General features: G+C 47.0%; 1 protein-coding gene across 5 annotated transcripts in view; it reads right to left on the bottom strand.

Annotated features, from left to right (window-relative positions):
- The window catches only part of fer1l6 (fer-1 like family member 6), a 62,849-nt gene that overhangs the window by 11,234 nt on the left and 31,601 nt on the right, over window positions 1–20,014 (bottom strand). For 2 of the 5 annotated variants that reach the window (XM_090216458.1, XM_090216457.1), the window contains exons 21-37: window positions 19,332–19,466; window positions 18,793–18,942; window positions 16,894–17,001; window positions 15,504–15,665; window positions 13,732–13,912; window positions 13,451–13,587; window positions 13,250–13,372; window positions 12,659–12,704; window positions 10,565–10,609; window positions 5,453–5,538; window positions 5,075–5,206; window positions 4,535–4,672; window positions 4,191–4,318; window positions 3,500–3,670; window positions 2,722–2,876; window positions 382–524; window positions 176–264 (exon numbers count right to left, since the gene is read on the bottom strand). In XM_090216458.1, the coding sequence (XP_090072584.1) occupies window positions 176–264; window positions 382–524; window positions 2,722–2,876; window positions 3,500–3,670; window positions 4,191–4,318; window positions 4,535–4,672; window positions 5,075–5,206; window positions 5,453–5,538; window positions 10,565–10,609; window positions 12,659–12,704; window positions 13,250–13,372; window positions 13,451–13,587; window positions 13,732–13,912; window positions 15,504–15,665; window positions 16,894–17,001; window positions 18,793–18,942; window positions 19,332–19,466 (2,129 nt within the window). Of the gene's footprint in view, window positions 1–175; window positions 265–381; window positions 525–2,721; window positions 3,102–3,499; window positions 3,671–4,190; window positions 4,319–4,534; window positions 4,673–5,074; window positions 5,207–5,452; window positions 5,539–10,564; window positions 10,610–12,658; window positions 12,705–13,249; window positions 13,373–13,450; window positions 13,588–13,731; window positions 13,913–15,503; window positions 15,666–16,893; window positions 17,002–18,792; window positions 18,943–19,331; window positions 19,467–20,014 lie in introns of those variants that run through there. The other 3 variants (XM_090216460.1, XM_090216459.1, XM_090216462.1) reach the window with 2 other exon arrangements.

Here is a 20,014-nt window from a genome sequence, read left to right as displayed (position 1 = left end):
CCTGGCCCAGTGTATATTGGTCTTGTATTGAACTGGTCTGGTGTATATTGGTCTTGTATTGAACTGGCCTGGTGTATATTGGTCTTGTATTGAACTGGTCTGGTGTATATTGGTCTTGTATTGGGTTCTATCTGGCGTATAGCTGACCTAGTGATACAGAGTGACGAAGCCTTACCCTTTAGGTTTACGAGGGGAGATGTCCACAGAGGGGCGTGGGTGGGGCATATCCATGGGGAACATGTCCACCCACATCTGGAGCTGGCCCTGAACCACACACACACACACACACACACACACACTTGTGAAGTTGAACAAATTGCATAATATCATTTTTTTTTTTAGTCAAGTGGTTATTTTGATAGAAGAGAGATGCATTATTACCTGGTCCATGCCAGGCCTGGCCTTGTTGTACAGAGTCCGTGTCTCGATGTGCTCTGGGACAAGTCTACACCCCACCCCTGGAATCTCAGTCCATCTGTGAAGGATCTTCAGAGCCAGATGTTCGTAGGATTCCACCGTCTGCTCTGTACACAGCAGCAAATAATAATAAGTACCTTATTGGATGGAATTACACAAGTCTTGTCACTGTGACGTGATGCTGTCGTTGCCTGTCACTGTGACTAGATGCTGTCGTTGCCTGTCACTGTGATGTGATGCAGTCTTTGCCTGTCACTGTGACTCAATGCTGTCGTTGCCTGTCACTGTGACTAGATGCTGTCGTTGCCTGTCACTGTGATGTGATGCAGTCTTTGCCTGTCACTGTGACTCAATGCTGTCGTTGCCTGTCACTGTGACTAGATGCTGTTATTGCCTGTCACTGTGACTAGATGCTGTTATTGCCTGTCACTGTGATGTGATGCTGTCGTTGCCTGTCACTGTGACGTGATGCTGTTATTGCCTGTCACTGTGACTAGATGCTGTCGTTGCCTGTCACTGTGACTAGATGCTGTCGTTGCCTGTCACTGTGACTAGATGCTGTCATTGCCTGTCACTGTGACTAGATGCTGTCGTTGCCTGTCACTGTGATGTGATGCAGTCTTTGCCTGTCACTGTGACTCAATGCTGTCATTGCCTGTCACTGTGACTAGATGCTGTTATTGCCTGTCACTGTGACTAGATGCTGTTATTGCCTGTCACTGTGATGTGATGCTGTCGTTGCCTGTCACTGTGACGTGATGCTGTTATTGCCTGTCACTGTGACTAGATGCTGTCGTTGCCTGTCACTGTGACTAGATGCTGTCGTTGCCTGTCACTGTGACTAGATGCTGTCATTGCCTGTCACTGTGATGTGATGCTGTCATTGCCTTTCACTGTGATGTGATGCTGTCGTTGCCTGTCACTGTGACTCAATGCTGTCGTTGCCTGTCACTGTGACTAGATGCTGTCATTGCCTCTCACTGTGACTCGATGCTGTCATTGCCTGTCACTGTGATGTGATGCTGTCATTGCCTGTCACTGTGACTAGATGCTGTCATTGCCTCTCACTGTGACTCGATGCTGTCATTGCCTCTCACTGTGATGTGATGCTGTCGTTGCCTGTCACTTTGACTCAATGCTGTCGTTGCCTGTCACTGTGACTAGATGCTGTCATTGCCTGTCACTGTGACTAGATGCTGTTATTGCCTGTCACTGTGATGTGATGCTGTCATTGCCTGTCACTGTGACTAGATGCTGTCATTGCCTCTCACTGTGACTCGATGCTGTCATTGCCTGTCACTGTGACTAGATGCTGTTATTGCCTGTCACTGTGACTCGATGCTGTCGTTGCCTGTCACTGTGACTAGATGCTGTTATTGCCTGTCACTGTGACTAGATGCTGTCGTTGCCTGTCACTGTGACTAGATGCTGTCGTTGCCTGTCACTGTGACTAGATGCTGTCATTGCCTGTCACTGTGATGTGATGCTGTCATTGCCTGTCACTGTGACTAGATGCTGTTATTGCCTGTCACTGTGACTCGATGCTGTCGTTGCCTGTCACTGACTCGATGCTGTTATTGCCTGTCACTGTGATGTGATGCTGTCGTTGCCTGTCACTGTGACTCGATGCTGTCGTTGCCTGTCACTGTGACTCGATGCTGTCGTTGCCTGTCACTGTGACTAGATGCTGTCATTGCCTGTCACTGTGACTAGATGCTGTTATTGCCTGTCACTGTGACTCGATGCTGTCGTTGCCTGTCACTGTGACTAGATGCTGTTATTGCCTGTCACTGTGACTAGATGCTGTTATTGCCTGTCACTGTGACTAGATGCTGTCATTGCCTGTCACTGTGACGTGATGCTGTCGTTGCCTGTCACTGTGACTAGATGCTGTCATTGCCTGTCACTGTGACGTGATGCTGTCGTTGCCTGTCACTGTGACTAGATGCTGTCATTGCCTGTCACTGTGACGTGATGCTGTCATTGCCTGTCACTGTGATGCTGTCATTGCCTGTCACTGTGACTAGATGCTGTCATTGCCTGTCACTGTGACTAGATGCTGTCATTGCCTGTCACTGTGACGTGATGCTGTCGTTGCCTGTCACTGTGACTAGATGCTGTCATTGCCTGTCACTGTGATGCTGTCATTGCCTGTCACTGTGATGCTGTCATTGCCTGTCACTGTGACGTGATGCTGTCGTTGCCTGTCACTGTGACGTGATGCTGTCGTTGCCTTCATTTTCCGGTCGTTATTTTAATTGGTTTATATATATATATATACACAGTATAAACTAAGTTAAATGCCTTCATCCATAAACAGGGTTTTCCCAGCGAAGACATTGCCCCCGATGGTGATTTTTCCAGGTCTGAAGTAGGGTCCATCTAGCCTGTTCTCCTTACAGAGCGTAGTCAACAGCTCAGATGGCTTGGTGGAGTCTCTCCAGGCGTTATAACCATCACTAAGACAGAAGGATAACATGTTATAACAGCATCATGACATGGTTATAAACATGGCATAACGAATGTCTGTCTTGACAGCTTGGTGGAGTCTCTCCTGGCGTTATAACCGTCACTAAGACAGAAGGATAACATGTTATAACAGCATCATGACATGGTTATGAACATGACATAACGAATGTCTGTCTGACAGCTTGGTGGAGTCTCTCCAGGCGTTATAACCGTCACTAAGACAGAAGGATAACATGTTATAACAGCATCATGACATGGTTATAAACATGACATAATGAATGTCTTAGTAACTCTGACAGCTTGGTGGAGTCTCTCCAGGCGTTATAACCATCACTAAGACAGAAGGATAACATGTTATAACAGCATCATGACATGGTTATAAACATGACATAACGAATGTCTTAGTAACTCTGACAGCTTGGTGGAGTCTCTCCTGGCGTTATAACCATCACTAAGACAGAAGGATAACATGTTATAACAGCATCATGACATGGTTATAAACATGACATAACGAATGTCTTAGTGGTTATGAACATGACATAAGAGTAAGGCAGAAAGAAGAGACCCAAAACCCAGGGTGGTGAAGAAGAAGAAGAAGAAGGTGTTTCCTCACATGCTGTACTCAGTGGGTAGGCCGCAGGTGGCCCGGTGTCGGCTGTAGAAGCGGTTCTCCAGATCTATGCACGTCTCCCCGATCAGATCGTCAGTCCCGATGGTGTCGTGGTCATAGATCAGAGTAGTCAGCAGGGAGTCTTTAGGAAACGTAGCCTGGATCTCAAAGGACCTGTTGGGAACAGGATAAAAAGGATTTGGAGTTACGTTTTTCATCTCTGCCAAACATACCAAGTACATTATGCTTTTGTTCAGCTGACTAAACTACAAAACCGCTGGTTAAAAAAAATAGTATATAATCCTGAGAATCCTCCAATGGATATGATGTTAAACAATTGCTCCTTTTCTGCACTGACACCCACCAACATACTGGATTCTGTTTGCTTGTTCATCTGACTAAAATATAACCAGGGAAACAGCTTCTGTCAAAGGATGGTATAAAATGTATTATAAACTGGGTGGTTCAAGGCCTGAATGCTGATTGGCTGACAGCCGCGGTATATCAGACCGTATTCCACTGGTATGACAAAACATTTATTTTTCAACGATAACTACGTTGGTAACCATTTTATAATAGCAATAAGGCACCTATTGGGGTTTTGTGGTGTACGGCCAATATAAGGGCTGTCCTTAGCCGTGGAATATTGGCCGTACACCACACCTCCTCGGGCATTATTGCATAATTCTCCCACCTGCCAAAGACTGGGTTGAGTTGCTTGGGGATGTAGTTGTCTCTGTCTTTTATCTCAGTTTTCCCCAGCCTCAGAACAATGTAGGGGTCAGACTTCCCATCAGTATCGGCTGGGTGGAGGTTGGATGCCTGAAGAGACGGACAGACATAGCCAGGGTTGTGTTCATTTGGAACCAAATGGAAGAAAATAACACAGATTTTTGTTTGTTTGTTGTCTTCCATTGCAAAATGTTTTGCTACAGGGTGCCCCGGGGGAACATGACGACCCAGGTCAATGATGACACATGACGTGACACATCTCTTTAAGGTCACAGTCAACCCAAAGGGTCAACTACCACTACTCACCGATACGATGTAAACCCTGATGAGAACCTTGACGGAGGTGTTGGGCGGGATCCCTCGGGTGATCTTAAACTGGCCCGAGTTTGGACTCTCCTCCCACTCATCATCCTCCTCAGTTAGCTTGTACAAGCAGAAACGACCCTAGATGTACACAGGAGTTTGGATCGTCATTACCGACCCTGACCAAACGAAAGCATTATTTTTTATAGTGGTTACATAGCATAATATTGGAATCGCTGTAGCCTGGTCCCAGATGTGTTTGTGTTGTCTCGCCAAGTCCTAGGAGTTGAACAGATCTGGGACCAGGCTAGAACCGCAGGTGGATGTTCATTGAGTGATCTCCAGCTGCAAACTCAAAAAAATGTGCTTTTTTGGTCTTAATTTAAGGTTAGGATTAGACATTAGGGTTCGTTAGCAGTGTGGTTACGTTTAGGTTTGAAATCTGATTTTAGGACTTTGTGGCCGTGCCAGCTAAGTGACCGTTTTACAGCTTTGCCTCCAGAACAAGATTCGTGATAAAAAAAAACGCACAGAACCACTCACCTTGAACTTCCCAACGAACCTCTCCTCACTGGAACGCCCCACCTCGTCGTTGGCTTTCCCTCTGAACAGCTCGAAGGTGTTGACCCAGTCATCAAACGGACCAAACTCCGACTCCAACTCCTTGTCATAGAGCTTGTCATAGAGATTGACATATTGTTCATACTCAGCAGTATGGTACAGAACAAATACACACTGCTATACAATGTGATCTCATCAGAACATGACAATATTAAACTTTGAATAACCTTACAATACACAGAAACATGGTAAAAAAAAAAACAACCTGTACATGTTCATACTCAGCAAAGCTTCAAATAACTAATGTATACTGATATGATTGGTTGAAAAGGGTCATTTAATGAGAGCAGCAGATTTTACCTGTAGAGTTGCCAGTTTGGACACACCTTCCTGAGAGACATTCAATATTGGGTTCTTTTTCTTGTCTCCATCCTGCTGTCCAGTGACTGGGGCAAAAGGCAATACATGACTGACATTCACACACACACACAAACATACATATATATATATATATATATATATATATATACATACATACATACATACATACACACACACATATATATATATACACACACACACACACACATACACACACACACACACATATATATATATACACATACACATATATATGTATACAGTTGAAATCTGAAGTTTACATACACTTAGGTTGGAGTCATTAAAACTAGTTTTTCAACCACTCCACAAATGTCTTGTTAACAAACTATAGTGTTGCCAAGTCGGTTAGGACATCTACTTTGTAAATGACACAAGTCATTTTTCCAACAATTGTTTACAGACAGATTATTTCACTTATAATTCACTGCATCACAATTCCAGTGGGTCAGAAGTTTACATACACTAAGTTGACTGTGCCTTTAAATAGCTTGGAAAATTCCAGAAAATGATGTCATGACTTTAGAAGCTTCTGATAGGCTAATTGACATCATGTGAGTCAATTGGAGGTGTACCTGTGGATGTATTTCAAGGCCTACCTTCAAACTCAGTGCCTCTTTGCTTGACATCATGGGAAAATCAAACTAAATCAAGAAAATTCAAAAAGATTGCAGACCTCCACAAGTTTGGTTCATCCTTGGGAGCAATTTCCAAATGCCTGAAGGTACCACGTTCGTCTGTACAAGCAATAGTACGCAAGTATAAACACCATGGGGCCATGCAGCCGTCATACCGCTCAGGAGGAGGTTCTGTCTCCTAGAGATGAAAATGCTTTGGTGCGAAAAGTGCAATTCAATCCCTGAACAACAGCAAAGGACCTTGTGAAGATGCTGGAGGAAACAGGTACAAAATAATCTATATTGTGGTATCCCAGGAGGTCTACCCCTGTAATAGAGGGGAGGTACGTGATGTGACGTTGGCTCCCTCTGCTGGGAGTCCATGAGCTGGACACCCCGACACGGAGAGATCCAACAGGAGTAAACTAGGGGAAAGTACCAACCAGCCGTGGACACATAAAAGGGAGCACTGTGGCACACCGCGGGAGAGAACAGGGAGAGACCGACACAGAGCCGAAGCTGAGAAGAAGAAATGAGCCAAACCTACGTGATTTTCTTGTTATGTTTATTTTATGTCCTAGTAAAGTTGTGTTTGCGGACTAAAACCTCCCGGTCTCTGTGTTAATCTCTGCACGCTCAACCCAACACCCCACAGTTTACCGGGCGGCAGGTAGCCTAGTGTTTAGAGCGTTGGGCCAGTAACCGAAAGGTTGCTAGATCGACACCCCGAGCTGACACGGTAAAAGTATGCCGTTCTGTCTCTGAACAAGGCAGTTAACCCAGTCCTAGGCCATCATTGTAAAAAAGAATTTGTCCCAACCATGCCTTCCGCATCCCCCAGCTCTGGGGTAACCCAGATGGCATGTTATGTCACCACCTGTTGGGTGCACACCGAGATGGCCCCTCCGATAGTTTCTGTACGAACCGATGGCATCGACACCAGCGCTCTGCTGGACTCCGGCAGCATGGTGACCCTGGCCCACCCGGCTCACACGAGAGGGGGAAGGAGGAACCGTGGAACGAGGAGGTGACAGTGTCCTGTGTACACGAAGAGGTACCCCAACGGTGCCAGTGAGGATAACCACCCCAAGGGGGGAGTGCCAGATGGGCAGATTAGGAACAGCCCCAACGCACATGTCCATTCTCCTCGGTCTGTCCTCTCTTCCAGGCACTGTGGAGGGACCAGGGGAGGCGAGCAGAAGAGGAAAAAGTGCAACCCAACCCCTGCCACAAGAGGTGTCTGCTGGGCCTGAGTCGGTCCCGGAGGAGGGAGACAACCCCGATCCGACAAGCGAGCCACCGCGCGAAGAATACCTCAGGCTTTTTATGGAGGTTGAGAGGTTGAGGCCCTAGACGGACCTCCCGACATGGGAATCCTCACGGGTCAGTTTGAAGACCCCAATCTCCAGAACGCGAGGGGCCAGGTGTGGATGGTGTGCTGCTACCTGGGGTCAGTGAGTGGCGCTAACCCAACTTCGCCATCAAGCATCATTTATTGTATCAGGTAGTAAAGCACAATGGGGAGATAAAATACTTGTTACTCATACCCAGCCAGTATGTTAGGACAGTGTTGCAGCTTGCCCACACCTACCTGTTTGGGGCACACCTGGGGATGGAGAAAACCAGGAAGCGGATCGGGAACCGGTTCCACTGGCCCGGAGTCAAGCACGCCGTGGAGGACTACTGCCGTAGTTTCCTGGAGTGCCAGATCACAGCTCAGAGGGTACATTATAGAAACCATTTGGTTCCTTGGTCCATTGGTGAAGACCGCGAGGGGACACCAATACATCCTGGTAATCGTGGATTACGCCACCCGGTATCCTGAGGCAATCCCGCTACGCATGGTGGCAGCAAAATGTATCGCACGAGAGCTCTTCCAGCTCTTTGAGCTCCTGTATGGCCGTCGGCCACGCGGGCTGCTGGACCTAGTCAAGGCGGTCTGGGAAGAGCAGCCGACCACCCCCTTCGCAGTTTAGTAGAACATGTGGAGGAGTTGAGGGAGAGGATGACAGCGATTTGGCCAATGGTGAGAGAGCACATGGCCCAGGTGCAACGTGCCGAGGAGCGTATCTACAACCTTGGGGCCCAACCATGAGAGTTCCACCCAGGTGAGAAGGTCTTTGTGCTGATCGCCACGATGGAGAGTAAATTCCTGGCTACGTGGCATGGGTCCTACGACATCGTTGAGCGGGTAGGCGACGTCAATTATAATGTCCCCCTAACAGGACGGAGAAAACCCGTCCAGCTTTACCATGTCAACTTGCTGAAGAAATGGCATGCACGAGAGGCGCTGTGCGTAACGTGGACCCAGCCACAGCAGAGCCCACCCTCTGTCGAAGTTGCAATGGGGGAAGATGCCCGACCCAACGACAAGAGCTCAGAGAGTTGGTCCAGCAGAATACGGCCATGTTCACAGAAGTGCCGGGGCGTACGGATCTCGTGGAACATCATGTACACACACGTCCGGGAGAAAAAGTGCATAAACGTCCATACCGGATACCAGAAGCCCGGAGGGTGGCGGTCCAGCGGGAAGTGACGACAATGCTAGAGATGGGGGTACTACAGGAGTCCCACAGCGAGTGGTCTAGCCATGGTTCCGAAACCGGACGGGAATGAATTCCGGGGCCTGAACGAGGTCAGTAAGTTTGATGCGGGGCGGCAGCGTAGCCTAGTGGTTAGAGTGTTGGACTAGTAACCGAAAGGTTGCAAGTTCAAATCCCCGAGCTGACAAGGTACAAATCTGTCGTTCTGCCCCTGAACAGGCAGTTAACCCACTGTTCCTAGGCCGTCATTGAAAATAAGAATTTGTTCTTAACTGACTTGCCTAGTAAAATAAAGGTATAAAAAAAAAAAAAAAAAAAAAAAAAAAAAAAAATGCCCCGGATGGATGAACTGATCGACCGCTTGGGGAGGGCAAGATAGTCAGCACCTTGGACCTGACGAAGGGGTACGCTGGCAGCGGTCCCGGGAGTTCGGGGCTTCACCCCGGGGGGGCTATACCACTACCGAGTACTTCCTTTCGGGCTCCACGGGGCACCAGCGACCGTTCAGCGACTCATGGACTGTATCATGACTGCTTATTTGGGATGCACAGTGACTGCTTATTTGGGATGACATAATTGTGCACAGTGACAGTTGGGAATCCCATCTTTGTAGAATACGGGCAGTGGTTGATGCGCTAAGGGATGCAGGTCTGACCGCAAACCCCCACAAGTGCAAGCTGGGCTACGCCGTGGTGGAATACCTGGGATATCAGATCGGGAGGGGAAATGTGAAACCCCAAGATAAAGAAAAAAAAATGGCTGCCATTAGGGGATGGCCGGTCCCCCGAACCAAGAGGCAGGTGAAGTCTTACCTGGGGTTAGCAGGGTACTACAGTCGATTTGTAACCTAACTTTGCCGCAATAGCTTCTCCCCTCACAGACTTAACAAAGGCACGACTACCCCAGACGATGCGATGGACGGTTTACCACTATATCCACAGTAAAACGAGTCCTATATAGACATAACCTGAAAGGCCGCTCAGCAAGGAAGAAGCCATATTCTCTGGCCTGATGAAACAAAAATAGAACTGTTTGGCCATAATGACCATCGTTATGTTTGGAGGAAAAAGGGGGAGGCTTGCAAGCTGAAGACCCGTGAAGCACGGGGGTGGCAGCATCATGTTGTGGCACGGGGGTGGCAGCATCATGTTGTGGCACGGGGGTGGCAGCATCATGTTGTGGGGATGCTTTGCTGCAGGAGGTATTGGAGCGGCCATCACAAAGCCCTGACCTCAATCCTATAGAAAATTTGTGGGCAGAACTGAAAAAGCGTGTGCGAGCAAGGAGGCCTACAAACCTGACTCAGTTACACCAGCTCTGCCAGGAGGAATGGGCCAAAATTGTAAACTTCTGACCCACTGGGAATGTGATGAAAGAAATAAAAGCTGAAATAAATAATTCTCTCTACTATTATTCTGACATTTCACATTCTTAAAAGAAAGTGGTGATCCTAACTGACATAAATCAGGGATTTTTACCTGGATTCAATGTCAGGAATTGTGAAAAAACTGAGTTTAAATGTATTTGGCTAAGGTGTATGTAAACTTCCGACTTCAACTGTATATATTAACAACAGTAAAGTAAACATCTAGATGTCCAGTTAGATGTAGGAAAATAACTGAATTATTAAGCACAAAGCAACCAAGGTGCAACTCAGGTGCAAACAATTACAGTTGGCTATGATTGCTAAATAGGTTGCCAGGTGTAACACCATCTACGGATACCGACCTTGTGACACCCATAGACCCCCCCCCCCCCCCCCCCCACAACCATTGTATTTCACAGCCTTCCCCCATAACACTATTCTATTGAGGTGCAATGGACTATACTTGCCACCAAAAAATGATTGATAGAAGGAGGGAAGTTAGGAACCATGCGATGAATTACTACTGTCTTGCTATGCATGTCCTTACCCAAGGAGTCTACTCCATCGGAGAGCAAAGTTTGGAATGGAAATACTGTAATACACAACAATGACAGCAAGGTTTGGAATGGAAATACAGTAATACACAACAATGACAGCAAGGTTTGGAATGGAAATACAGTAATACACAACAATGACAGCAAGGTTTGGAATGGAAATACAGTAATACACAACAATGACAGCAAGGTTTGGAATGGAAATACAGTAATACACAACAATGACAGCAAGGTTTGGAATGGAAATACAGTAATACACAACAATGACAGCAAGGTTTGGAATGGAAATACTGTAATACCCAACAATGTGGTGTGAGGCGCTGTCCAAAGTTACTGTATTCATGAAGAAAAGAAACTCAAGATACCAAAAACCTTAACAACAATAAAAAACCCTGGCACTCAAGTCATAGTCTGTTCTCTCTGCTACCACGCAGCAAGTCTGAAACCAACAGGACCCTGAACAGCTTCTACCCCCCCCCACCCCCCTTTACCCCTACCTACAGTATACTGCTGTTACTGTCTATTATCTATCCTTTACCCCTACCTACAGTATACTGCTGTTACTGTCTATTATCTATCCTTTACTCCTACCTACAGTTTACTGCTGTTACTGTCTATTATCTATCCTTTACCCCTACCTACAGTATACTGCTGTTACTGTCTATTATCTATCCTTTACCCCTACCTACAGTATACTGTTACTGTCTATTATCTATCCTTTACCCCTACCTACAGTATACTGCTGCTACTGTCTATTATCTATCCTTTACCCCTACCTACAGTATACTGCTGTTACTGTCTATTATCTATCCTTTACCCCTATCTACAGTATACTGCTGTTACTGTCTATTATCTATCCTTTACCCCTACCTACAGTATACTGCTGTTACTGTCTATTATCTATCCTTTACCCCTACCTACAGTATACTGCTGTTACTGTCTAGTATCTATCCTTTACCCCTACCTACAGTATACTGCTGTTACTGTCTATTATCTATCCTTTACCCCTACCTACAGTATACTGCTGTTACTGTCTATTATCTATCCTTTACCCCTACCTACAGTATACTGCTGCTACTGTCTATTATCTATCCTTTACTCCTACCTACAGCATACTGCTGTTACTGTCTATTATCTATCCTTTACCCCTACCTACAGTATACTGCTGTTACTGTCTATTATCTATCCTTTACCCCTACCTACAGTATACTGCTGCTACTGTCTATTATCTATCCTTTACCCCTACCTACAGTATACTGCTGTTACTGTCTATTATCTATCCTTTACCCCTACCTACAGTATACTGCTGTTACTGTCTATTATCTATCCTTTACCCCTACCTACAGTATACTGTTACTGTCTATTATCTATCCTTTACCCCTACCTACAGCATACTGCTGTTACTGTCTATTATCTATCATTTACCCCTACCTACAGTATACCCCGTGTATATAGCCTGGTACCCCGTGTATATAGCCTGGTACCCTGTGTATATAGCCTGGTACCCTTGTATATAGCCTGGTACCTGTGTATATAGCCTGGTACCCCGTGTATATAGCCTGGTACCCGTGTATATAGCCTGGTACCCTGTGTATATAGCCTGGGACCCTGTGTATATAGCCTGGTACCCGTGTATATAGCCTGGTACCCTGTGTATATAGCCTGGTACCCTTGTATATAGCCTGGTACCTGTGTATATAGCCTGGTACCCTGTGTATATAGCCTGGTACCCGTGTATATAGCCTGGTACCCTGTGTATATAGCCTGGTACCCTGTGTATATAGCCTGGTACCCGTGTATATAGCCTGGTACCCTGTGTATATAGCCTGGGACCCTGTGTATATAGCCTGGTACCCGTGTATATAGCCAAGTTATCGTTACTCATTGTGGATTTATTCCTTGTGTTATTCTTTTTTGAATATTTCCAATGTCTCATTTTTGGGAAGGGCCCCCCGTAAGCATGCATTTCACTGTTAGTCTACACCTGTTGTTTTATGAAGCATCGTCACGATGAAAACTATTTTCATTTCATTTGAACGGCCAATCAAAGTTTCCTGTCTGGAAAATGTGTTAAAGCTCTTACTCACCATTATCATAGATGTATGGAAAGGGATGTACCTCCTTCTGCTTGGCCTGGAGAGATAACAGAGGTCCTCAGTTTAGTTTAGGTCCATAGAGGATGTGCTCTCTGGTCCATCTCTATGGACCGACTACAGCCCAACACGTGGACCGACTACAGTCCAACACGTGGACCGACTACAGTCCAACACGTGGACCGACTACAGTCCAACACGTGGACCGACTACAGTCCAATACGTGGACCGACTACAGTCCAACACGTGGACCGACTACAGTCCAACACATGGACCAACTACAGTCCAATACGTGGACCGACTACAGTCCAACACGTGGACCAACTACAGTCCAACACGTGGACCGACTACAGTCCAACTACAGTCCAACACGTGGACCAACTACAGTCCAACACGTGGACCAACTACAGTCCAACACGTGGACCAACTACAGTCCAACACGTGGACCAACTACAGTCCAACACGTGGACCAACTACAGTCCAACACATGGACCAACTACAGTCCAACACATGGACCAACTACAGTCCAACACATGGACCAACTACAGTCCAACACATGGACCAATAGTGTTTGGATACCTTTACCTGCTGTCTCTTGTCTACCGAGGCGTAGTACTTGGACCACCAGTCGAGGACGTTATCCCCAGACTCATCTGCTACGGTACGCTTCCTTCTCTTAGTAGACTTCCGAGAGCTCTTCCTCCAATCCTGTTTTATACGGAGAATGCTTGTTAATGTGTTTGTGTGTGTGTGTGTGTGCGTGTGTGTGTGTCTTCTTCCTCTCACCTTTTCCTTCTTGTCTTGTTCGGGTGGAGGTGGTGGTGGGGGTGTAGGAGAGATCTCCTGGTAGATGTTGATTGAGACATCCTCAGATGACAAAGGGATTACATTGTCTACATTAGACTGGGGCATCATACCTAAATCTGAAAACACAAAGCACACCACGGGGTGGTAAAACAGCACCGCCTGAAAGTCCTGTTCAACAGTCGGTAAAACAGCACCGCCTGAAAGTCCTGTTCAACAGTCGGTAAAACAGCATGTAACCATTTGTAGGATTTGACTTCTACCCTCTCTGCTGTCAGGTCCCCGTGGTGAGGTTGGTGCGGACAGCGTTGGAGGAGGGGCGTATTTGAAGGGCTTCAGGTTGTTGATGGTGTAGTTTCCCACCACGGTGGAGCGTCCGAATGCTCGCCAGTCCACCACACTGATGTTCAGGGGAGGGTGAAGGTTCTCATTCTCAGGCAGCTCCTGTGGGAAGGGACAGACAGGGAGGAGAACAAGATGGAAGGTCAGGTCAACTCTGCATGTATCTCTGTCTGTGTCCCAAATGTCACCCGGTTCCCTTTATAGTGCACTACTTTTGACCAGAGAACTAAAGGACATAAGGAATAAGGTGTCATGTGGGACGCAGATAACACCTGTCCACTATTCTACCTCGTTAACAGATAACACCTGTCCACTATTCTACCTCGTTAACAGATAACACCTGTCCACTATTCTACCTCGTTAACAGATAACAGCTCTCGTTGGCTGGCCCTCGCTTCATACTCGTCGCCAAACCCACTGGCTCCATGTCATCTACAAGACCCTGCTAGGTAAAGTCCCCCCTTATCTCAGCTCGCTGGTCACCATTGCATCTCCCACCTGTAGCACACGCTCCAGCAGGTATATCTCTCTAGTCACCCCCAAAACCAATTCTTTCTTTGGCCACCTCTCCTTCCAGTTCTCTGCTGCCAATGACTGGAACGAGCTACAAAAATCTCTGAAACTGGAAACACTTATCTCCCTCACTAGCTTTAAGCACCAACTGTCAGAGCAGCTCACATATTACTGCACCTGTACATAGCCCACCTATAATTTAGCCCAAACAACTACCTCTTTCCCTACTGTATTTTATTTATTTATTTATTTTGCTCCTTTGCACCCCGTTATTTTTATTTCTACTTTGCACATTCTTCCACTGCAAATCTACCATTCCAGTGTTTTACTTGCTATATTGTATTTACTTTGCCACCATGGCCTTTTTTGCCTTTACCTCCCTTATCTCACCTCATTTGACCACATCGTATATAGACTTGTTTATACTGTATTATTGACTGTATGTTTGTTTTACTCCATGTGTAACTCTGTGTCGTTGTATGTGTCGAACTGCTTTGCTTTATCTTGGCCAGGTCGCAATTGTAAATGAGAACTTGTTCTCAACTGGCCTACCTGGTTAAATAAAGGTGAAATAAATAAATAAATAAATAACACCTGTGCACTATTCTACCTCGTTAACAGATAACACCTGTGCACTATTCTACCTTGTTAACAGATTACACCTGTCCACTATTCTACCTCGTTAACAGATTACACCTGTCCACTATTCTACCTCGTTAACAGATTACACCTGTCCACTATTCTACCTCGTTAACAGATTACACCTGTCCACTATTCTACCTCGTTAACAGATAACACCTGTCCACTATTCTACCTCGTTAACAGATTACACCTGTCCACTATTCTACCTCGTTAACAGATTACACCTGTCCACTATTCTACCTCGTTAACAGATTACACCTGTCCACTATTCTACCTCGTTAACAGACAACACCTGTCCACTATTCTACCTCGTTAACAGACAACACCTGTCCACTATTCTACCTCGTAAACAGACAACACCTGTCCACTATTCTACCTCGTTAACAGACAACACCTGTCCACTATTCTACATGTTAGTTACCACCAGCATGGTGAAGTTTGGGTTGGTCGTGTTAGTTACCACCAGCATGGTGAAGTTTGGGTTGGTCGTGTTAGTTACCAGCAGCGTGGTGAAGTTTGGGTTGGTCGTGTTAGTTACCAGGTTGAAGGCGTCCACCAGCGTGGTGAAGTTTGGGTTGGTCTTGTAGCTCTGGATAACAGAGGAGCGCAGGCTTTTCCCAGCACACTCTATAAACACCTGGGGACGGTCCACAGACAGGAGCTGCACCTTCTTCAGCTCCCTCAGGCCCCAGAACAACACCTGGACGACAGAGAACACCGTCACAACACCCAGAACAACACCCAGAACAACACCCAGAACAACACCCAGAACAACACCCAGAACAACACCTGGACGACACAGAGAACACCGTCACAACACCCAGAACAACACCCAGAACAACACCCAGAACAACACCTGGACGACAGAGAACACCGTCACAACACCCAGAACAACACCCAGAACAACACCCAGAACAACACCTGGACGACACAGAGAACACCGTCACAACACCCAGAACAACACCCAGAACAACACCCAGAACAACACCTGGACGACACAGAGAACACCGTCACAACACCCAGAACAACACCTGGACGACACAGAGAACGCCGTCACAACACCCAGAACAACACCCAGAACAACACCCAGAACAACACCTGGACGACACAGAGAACACCGTCACAACACCCAGAACAACACCTGGACGACACAGAGAACACCGTCACAACACCCAGAACAACACCCAGAACAACACCCAGAACAACACCTGGACGACACAGAGAACACTGTCACAACACCCAGAACAACACCCAGAACAACACCTGGACGACACAGAGAACACCGTCACAACACCCAGAACAACACCTGGACGACACAGAGAACACCGTCACAACACCCAGAACAACACCCAGAACAACACCCAGAACAACACCTGGACGACACAGAGAACACTGTCACAACACCCAGAACAACACCTGGACTACACAGAGAACACCGTCACAACACCCAGAACAACACCCAGAACAACACCCAGAACAACACCCAGAAAAACACCTGGACGACACAGAGAACACTGTCACAACACCCAGAACAACACCTGGACGACACAGAGAACACCGTCACAACACCCAGAACAACACCTGGACGACACCCAGAACAACACCCGGACGACACCCAGAACAACACCCAGAACAACACCTGGACGACACAGAGAACACCGTCACAACACCCAGAACAACACCCAGAACAACACCTGGACGACACAGAGAACACCGTCACAACACCCAGAACAACACCAAGAACAACACCTGGACGACACAGAGAACACCGTCACAACACCCAGAACAGAATCCTTTAATATCACATAGGAACTACCAAACAAAGTACATACACAAAACATATCATACCATTCCAACTAACACACAGTGGAATAATGCCCTGCATCCTATTCTAGAGGTACTGCACTCTAGGTTGATCTCCCTCTCACCTCTAATCGATACCTGCTCAGTACAGGTCTAATGTTGCCAGGTACAGGGTAGATCTGACCGTCTGGTTCGTCCAGCGCAGGCAGATACTCTTCTCCTGATTCTGGGATCTATGAGATGAATAACAATGAAACAACCACTACTTACAGAGTGGGAGAAAAATCATGGAGCGAGAAAGAACAGAGAATGAATCCCCCTCGACTCAGCTTTACTGAACTAGGAATCCCCCTCGACTCAGCTGAACTAGGAATCCCCCTCGACTCAGCTGAACTAGGAATCCCCCTCGACTCAGCTGAACTAGGAATCCCCCTCGACTCAGCTGAACTAGGAATCCCCTCGACTCAGCTTCACTGAACTAGGAATCCCCCTCGACTCAGCTTTACTGAACTAGGAATCCCCCTCGACTCAGCTTTACTGAACTAGGAATCCCCCTCGACTCAGCTTTACTGAACTAGGAATCCCCCTCGACTCAGCTGAACTAGGAATCCCCCTCGACTCAGCTGAACTAGGAATCCCCCTCGACTCAGCTGAACTAGGAATCCCCCTCGACTCAGCTGAACTAGGAATCCCCCTCGACTCAGCTGAACTAGGAATCCCCTCGACTCAGCTTTACTGAACTAGGAATCCCCTCGACTCAGCTTTACTGAACTAGGAATCCCCTCGACTCAGCTTTACTGAACTAGGAATCCCCCTCGACTCAGCTTTACTGAACTAGGAATCCCCTCGACTCAGCTTTACTGAACTAGGAATCCCCTCGACTCAGCTTTACTGAACTATGAATCCCCCTCGACTCAGCTTTACTGAACTAGGAATCCCCCTCGACTCAGCTTTACTGAACTAGGAATCCCCCTCGACTCAGCTTTACTGAACTAGGAATCCCCTCGACTCAGTTTTACTGAACTAGGAATCCCCCTCGACTCAGCTTTACTGAACTAGGAATCCCCCTCGACTCAGCTTTACTGAACTAGGAATCCCCCTCGACTCAGCTTTACTGAACTAGGAATCCCCCTCGACTCAGCTTTACTGAACTAGGAATCCCCCTCGACTCAGCTTTACTGAACTAGGAATCCCCCTCGACTCAGCTTTACTGAACTAGGAATCCCCCTCGACTCAGCTTTACTGAACTAGGAATCCCCCTCGACTCAGCTTTACTGAACTAGGAATCCCCCTCGACTCAGCTTTACTGAACTAGGAATCCCCCTCGACTCAGCTTTACTGAACTAGGAATCCCCCTCGACTCAGCTTTACTGAACTAGGAATCCCCCTCGACTCAGCTTTACTGAACTAGGAATCCCCTCGACTCAGCTTTACTGAACTATGAATCCCCTCGACTCAGCTTTACTGAACTATGAATCCCCCTCGACTCAGCTTAACTGAACTAGGAATCCCCCTCGACTCAGCTTTACTGAACTAGGAATCCCCCTCGACTCAGCTTTACTGAACTAGGAATCCCCCTCGACTCAGCTTTACTGAACTAGGAATCCCCCTCGACTCAGCTTTACTGAACTAGGAATCCCCCTCGACTCAGCTTTACTGAACTAGGAATCCCCTCGACTCAGCTTTACTGAACTATGAATCCCCCCTCGACTCAGCTTTACTGAACTATGAATCCCCCTCGACTCAGCTTAACTGAACTAGGAATCCCCCTCGACTCAGCTTTACTGAACTAGGAATCCCCCTCGACTCAGCTTTACTGAACTAGGAATCCCCCTCGACTCAGCTTTACTGAACTAGGAATCCCCCTCGACTCAGCTTTACTGAACTAGGAATCCCCCTCGACTCAGCTTGACTGAACTAGGAATCCCCCTCGACTCAGCTTGACAGAATTCAAAACAAACATCCATTGCACCACATAGGGAATAGTGTTTCATGTTGTGCCTCAGTCTCCAGTAGGGCCCTACCTGTATGAGCTCAAAGGCCCCCAGCAGTTCTCCCCCAGACTGGAATCCAGAAAACAGAGGACTGTACTGGAGCTGGGGAGGAGAGTAGGGCTGCTCTGACACCCTCACCACGGGCACTGCCACCGTGCTGCCCAGGTACTCTGCCTTGCCCTGGGGGTAAAGAAGCACAAGATACATACAGGTGAATAAATATGTGCTTAAATCTCAGAGAACAGAGACAAATCCTTATGGGAGCAGGACAGCTACCCAATTTTAATAGTCTGTCCCAACACCAGACACTCCAACTGGATTATAAATCAGTTCTGTAAAGGTCACTGTCGTCAAGGGATTTACGTAAACCAATATATTTTCACCTTTTGATTTTTATTTAACCTTTAACCTTTACATTTGAAGTGATGAAATGATATCCTGGTCGCCAGTCTGTTTCCGATCTCTTGCCAACGTGAGCAACAACAGATCAAAAACAGACTGGCACTGTGTCTGTTGAAATGAAGGCATATCGTAACGTCAGAGAGAAGGGGGTTGGTTTGTTAGCTCACCAGAGCATCGTCATCATACACCTCGATGACGATGCACGGTGGCTCCTGCTCCAGGTGAGCTAGGTCTCCATGCAGCGTGACCCGGGTCATCAACAGCATCTGGTTCCAGGTCGGGGTTAACGTCTGGTTGATGATCTAAGAGGCACAGGGAGCACTTAGAACTACGACTGGGGTCAGAGGTAGAATTTAGTGCCACAGATTGGGTCAGAGGTAGAATTTAGTGCCACAGATTGGGTCAGAGGTAGTACTTAGTGCCACAGATTGGGTCAGAGGTAGAATTTAGTGCCACAGATTGGGTCAGAGGTAGTACTTAGTGCCACAGATTGGGTCAGAGGTAGAATTTAGTGCCACAGATTGGGTCAGAGGTAGAATTTAGTGCCACAGATTGGGTCAGAGGTAGAATTTAGTGCCACAGATTGGGTCAGAGGTAGAATTTAGTGCCACAGATTGGGTCAGAGGTAGAATTTAGTGCCACAGATTGGGTCAGAGGTAGAATTTAGTGCCACAGATTGGGTCAGAGGTAGAATTTAGTGCCACAGATTGGGTCAGAGGTAGAATTTAGTGCCACAGATTGGGTCAGAGGTAGAACTTAGTGACACAGATTGGGTCAGAGGTAGAATTTAGTGCCACAGATTGGGTCAGAGGTAGTACTATGAAACATGGATGGGGTTAGTAAGTCAGGA

Source organism: Oncorhynchus mykiss, chromosome 22 (assembly GCF_057628025.1).
Source record: "Oncorhynchus mykiss isolate SJ-2025 chromosome 22, ASM5762802v1, whole genome shotgun sequence".
Lineage (NCBI taxonomy): Eukaryota > Metazoa > Chordata > Actinopteri > Salmoniformes > Salmonidae > Oncorhynchus > Oncorhynchus mykiss.
Note: the sequence above shows the minus strand (reverse complement) of the source record. Positions and strands in the feature narration are given on the sequence as shown.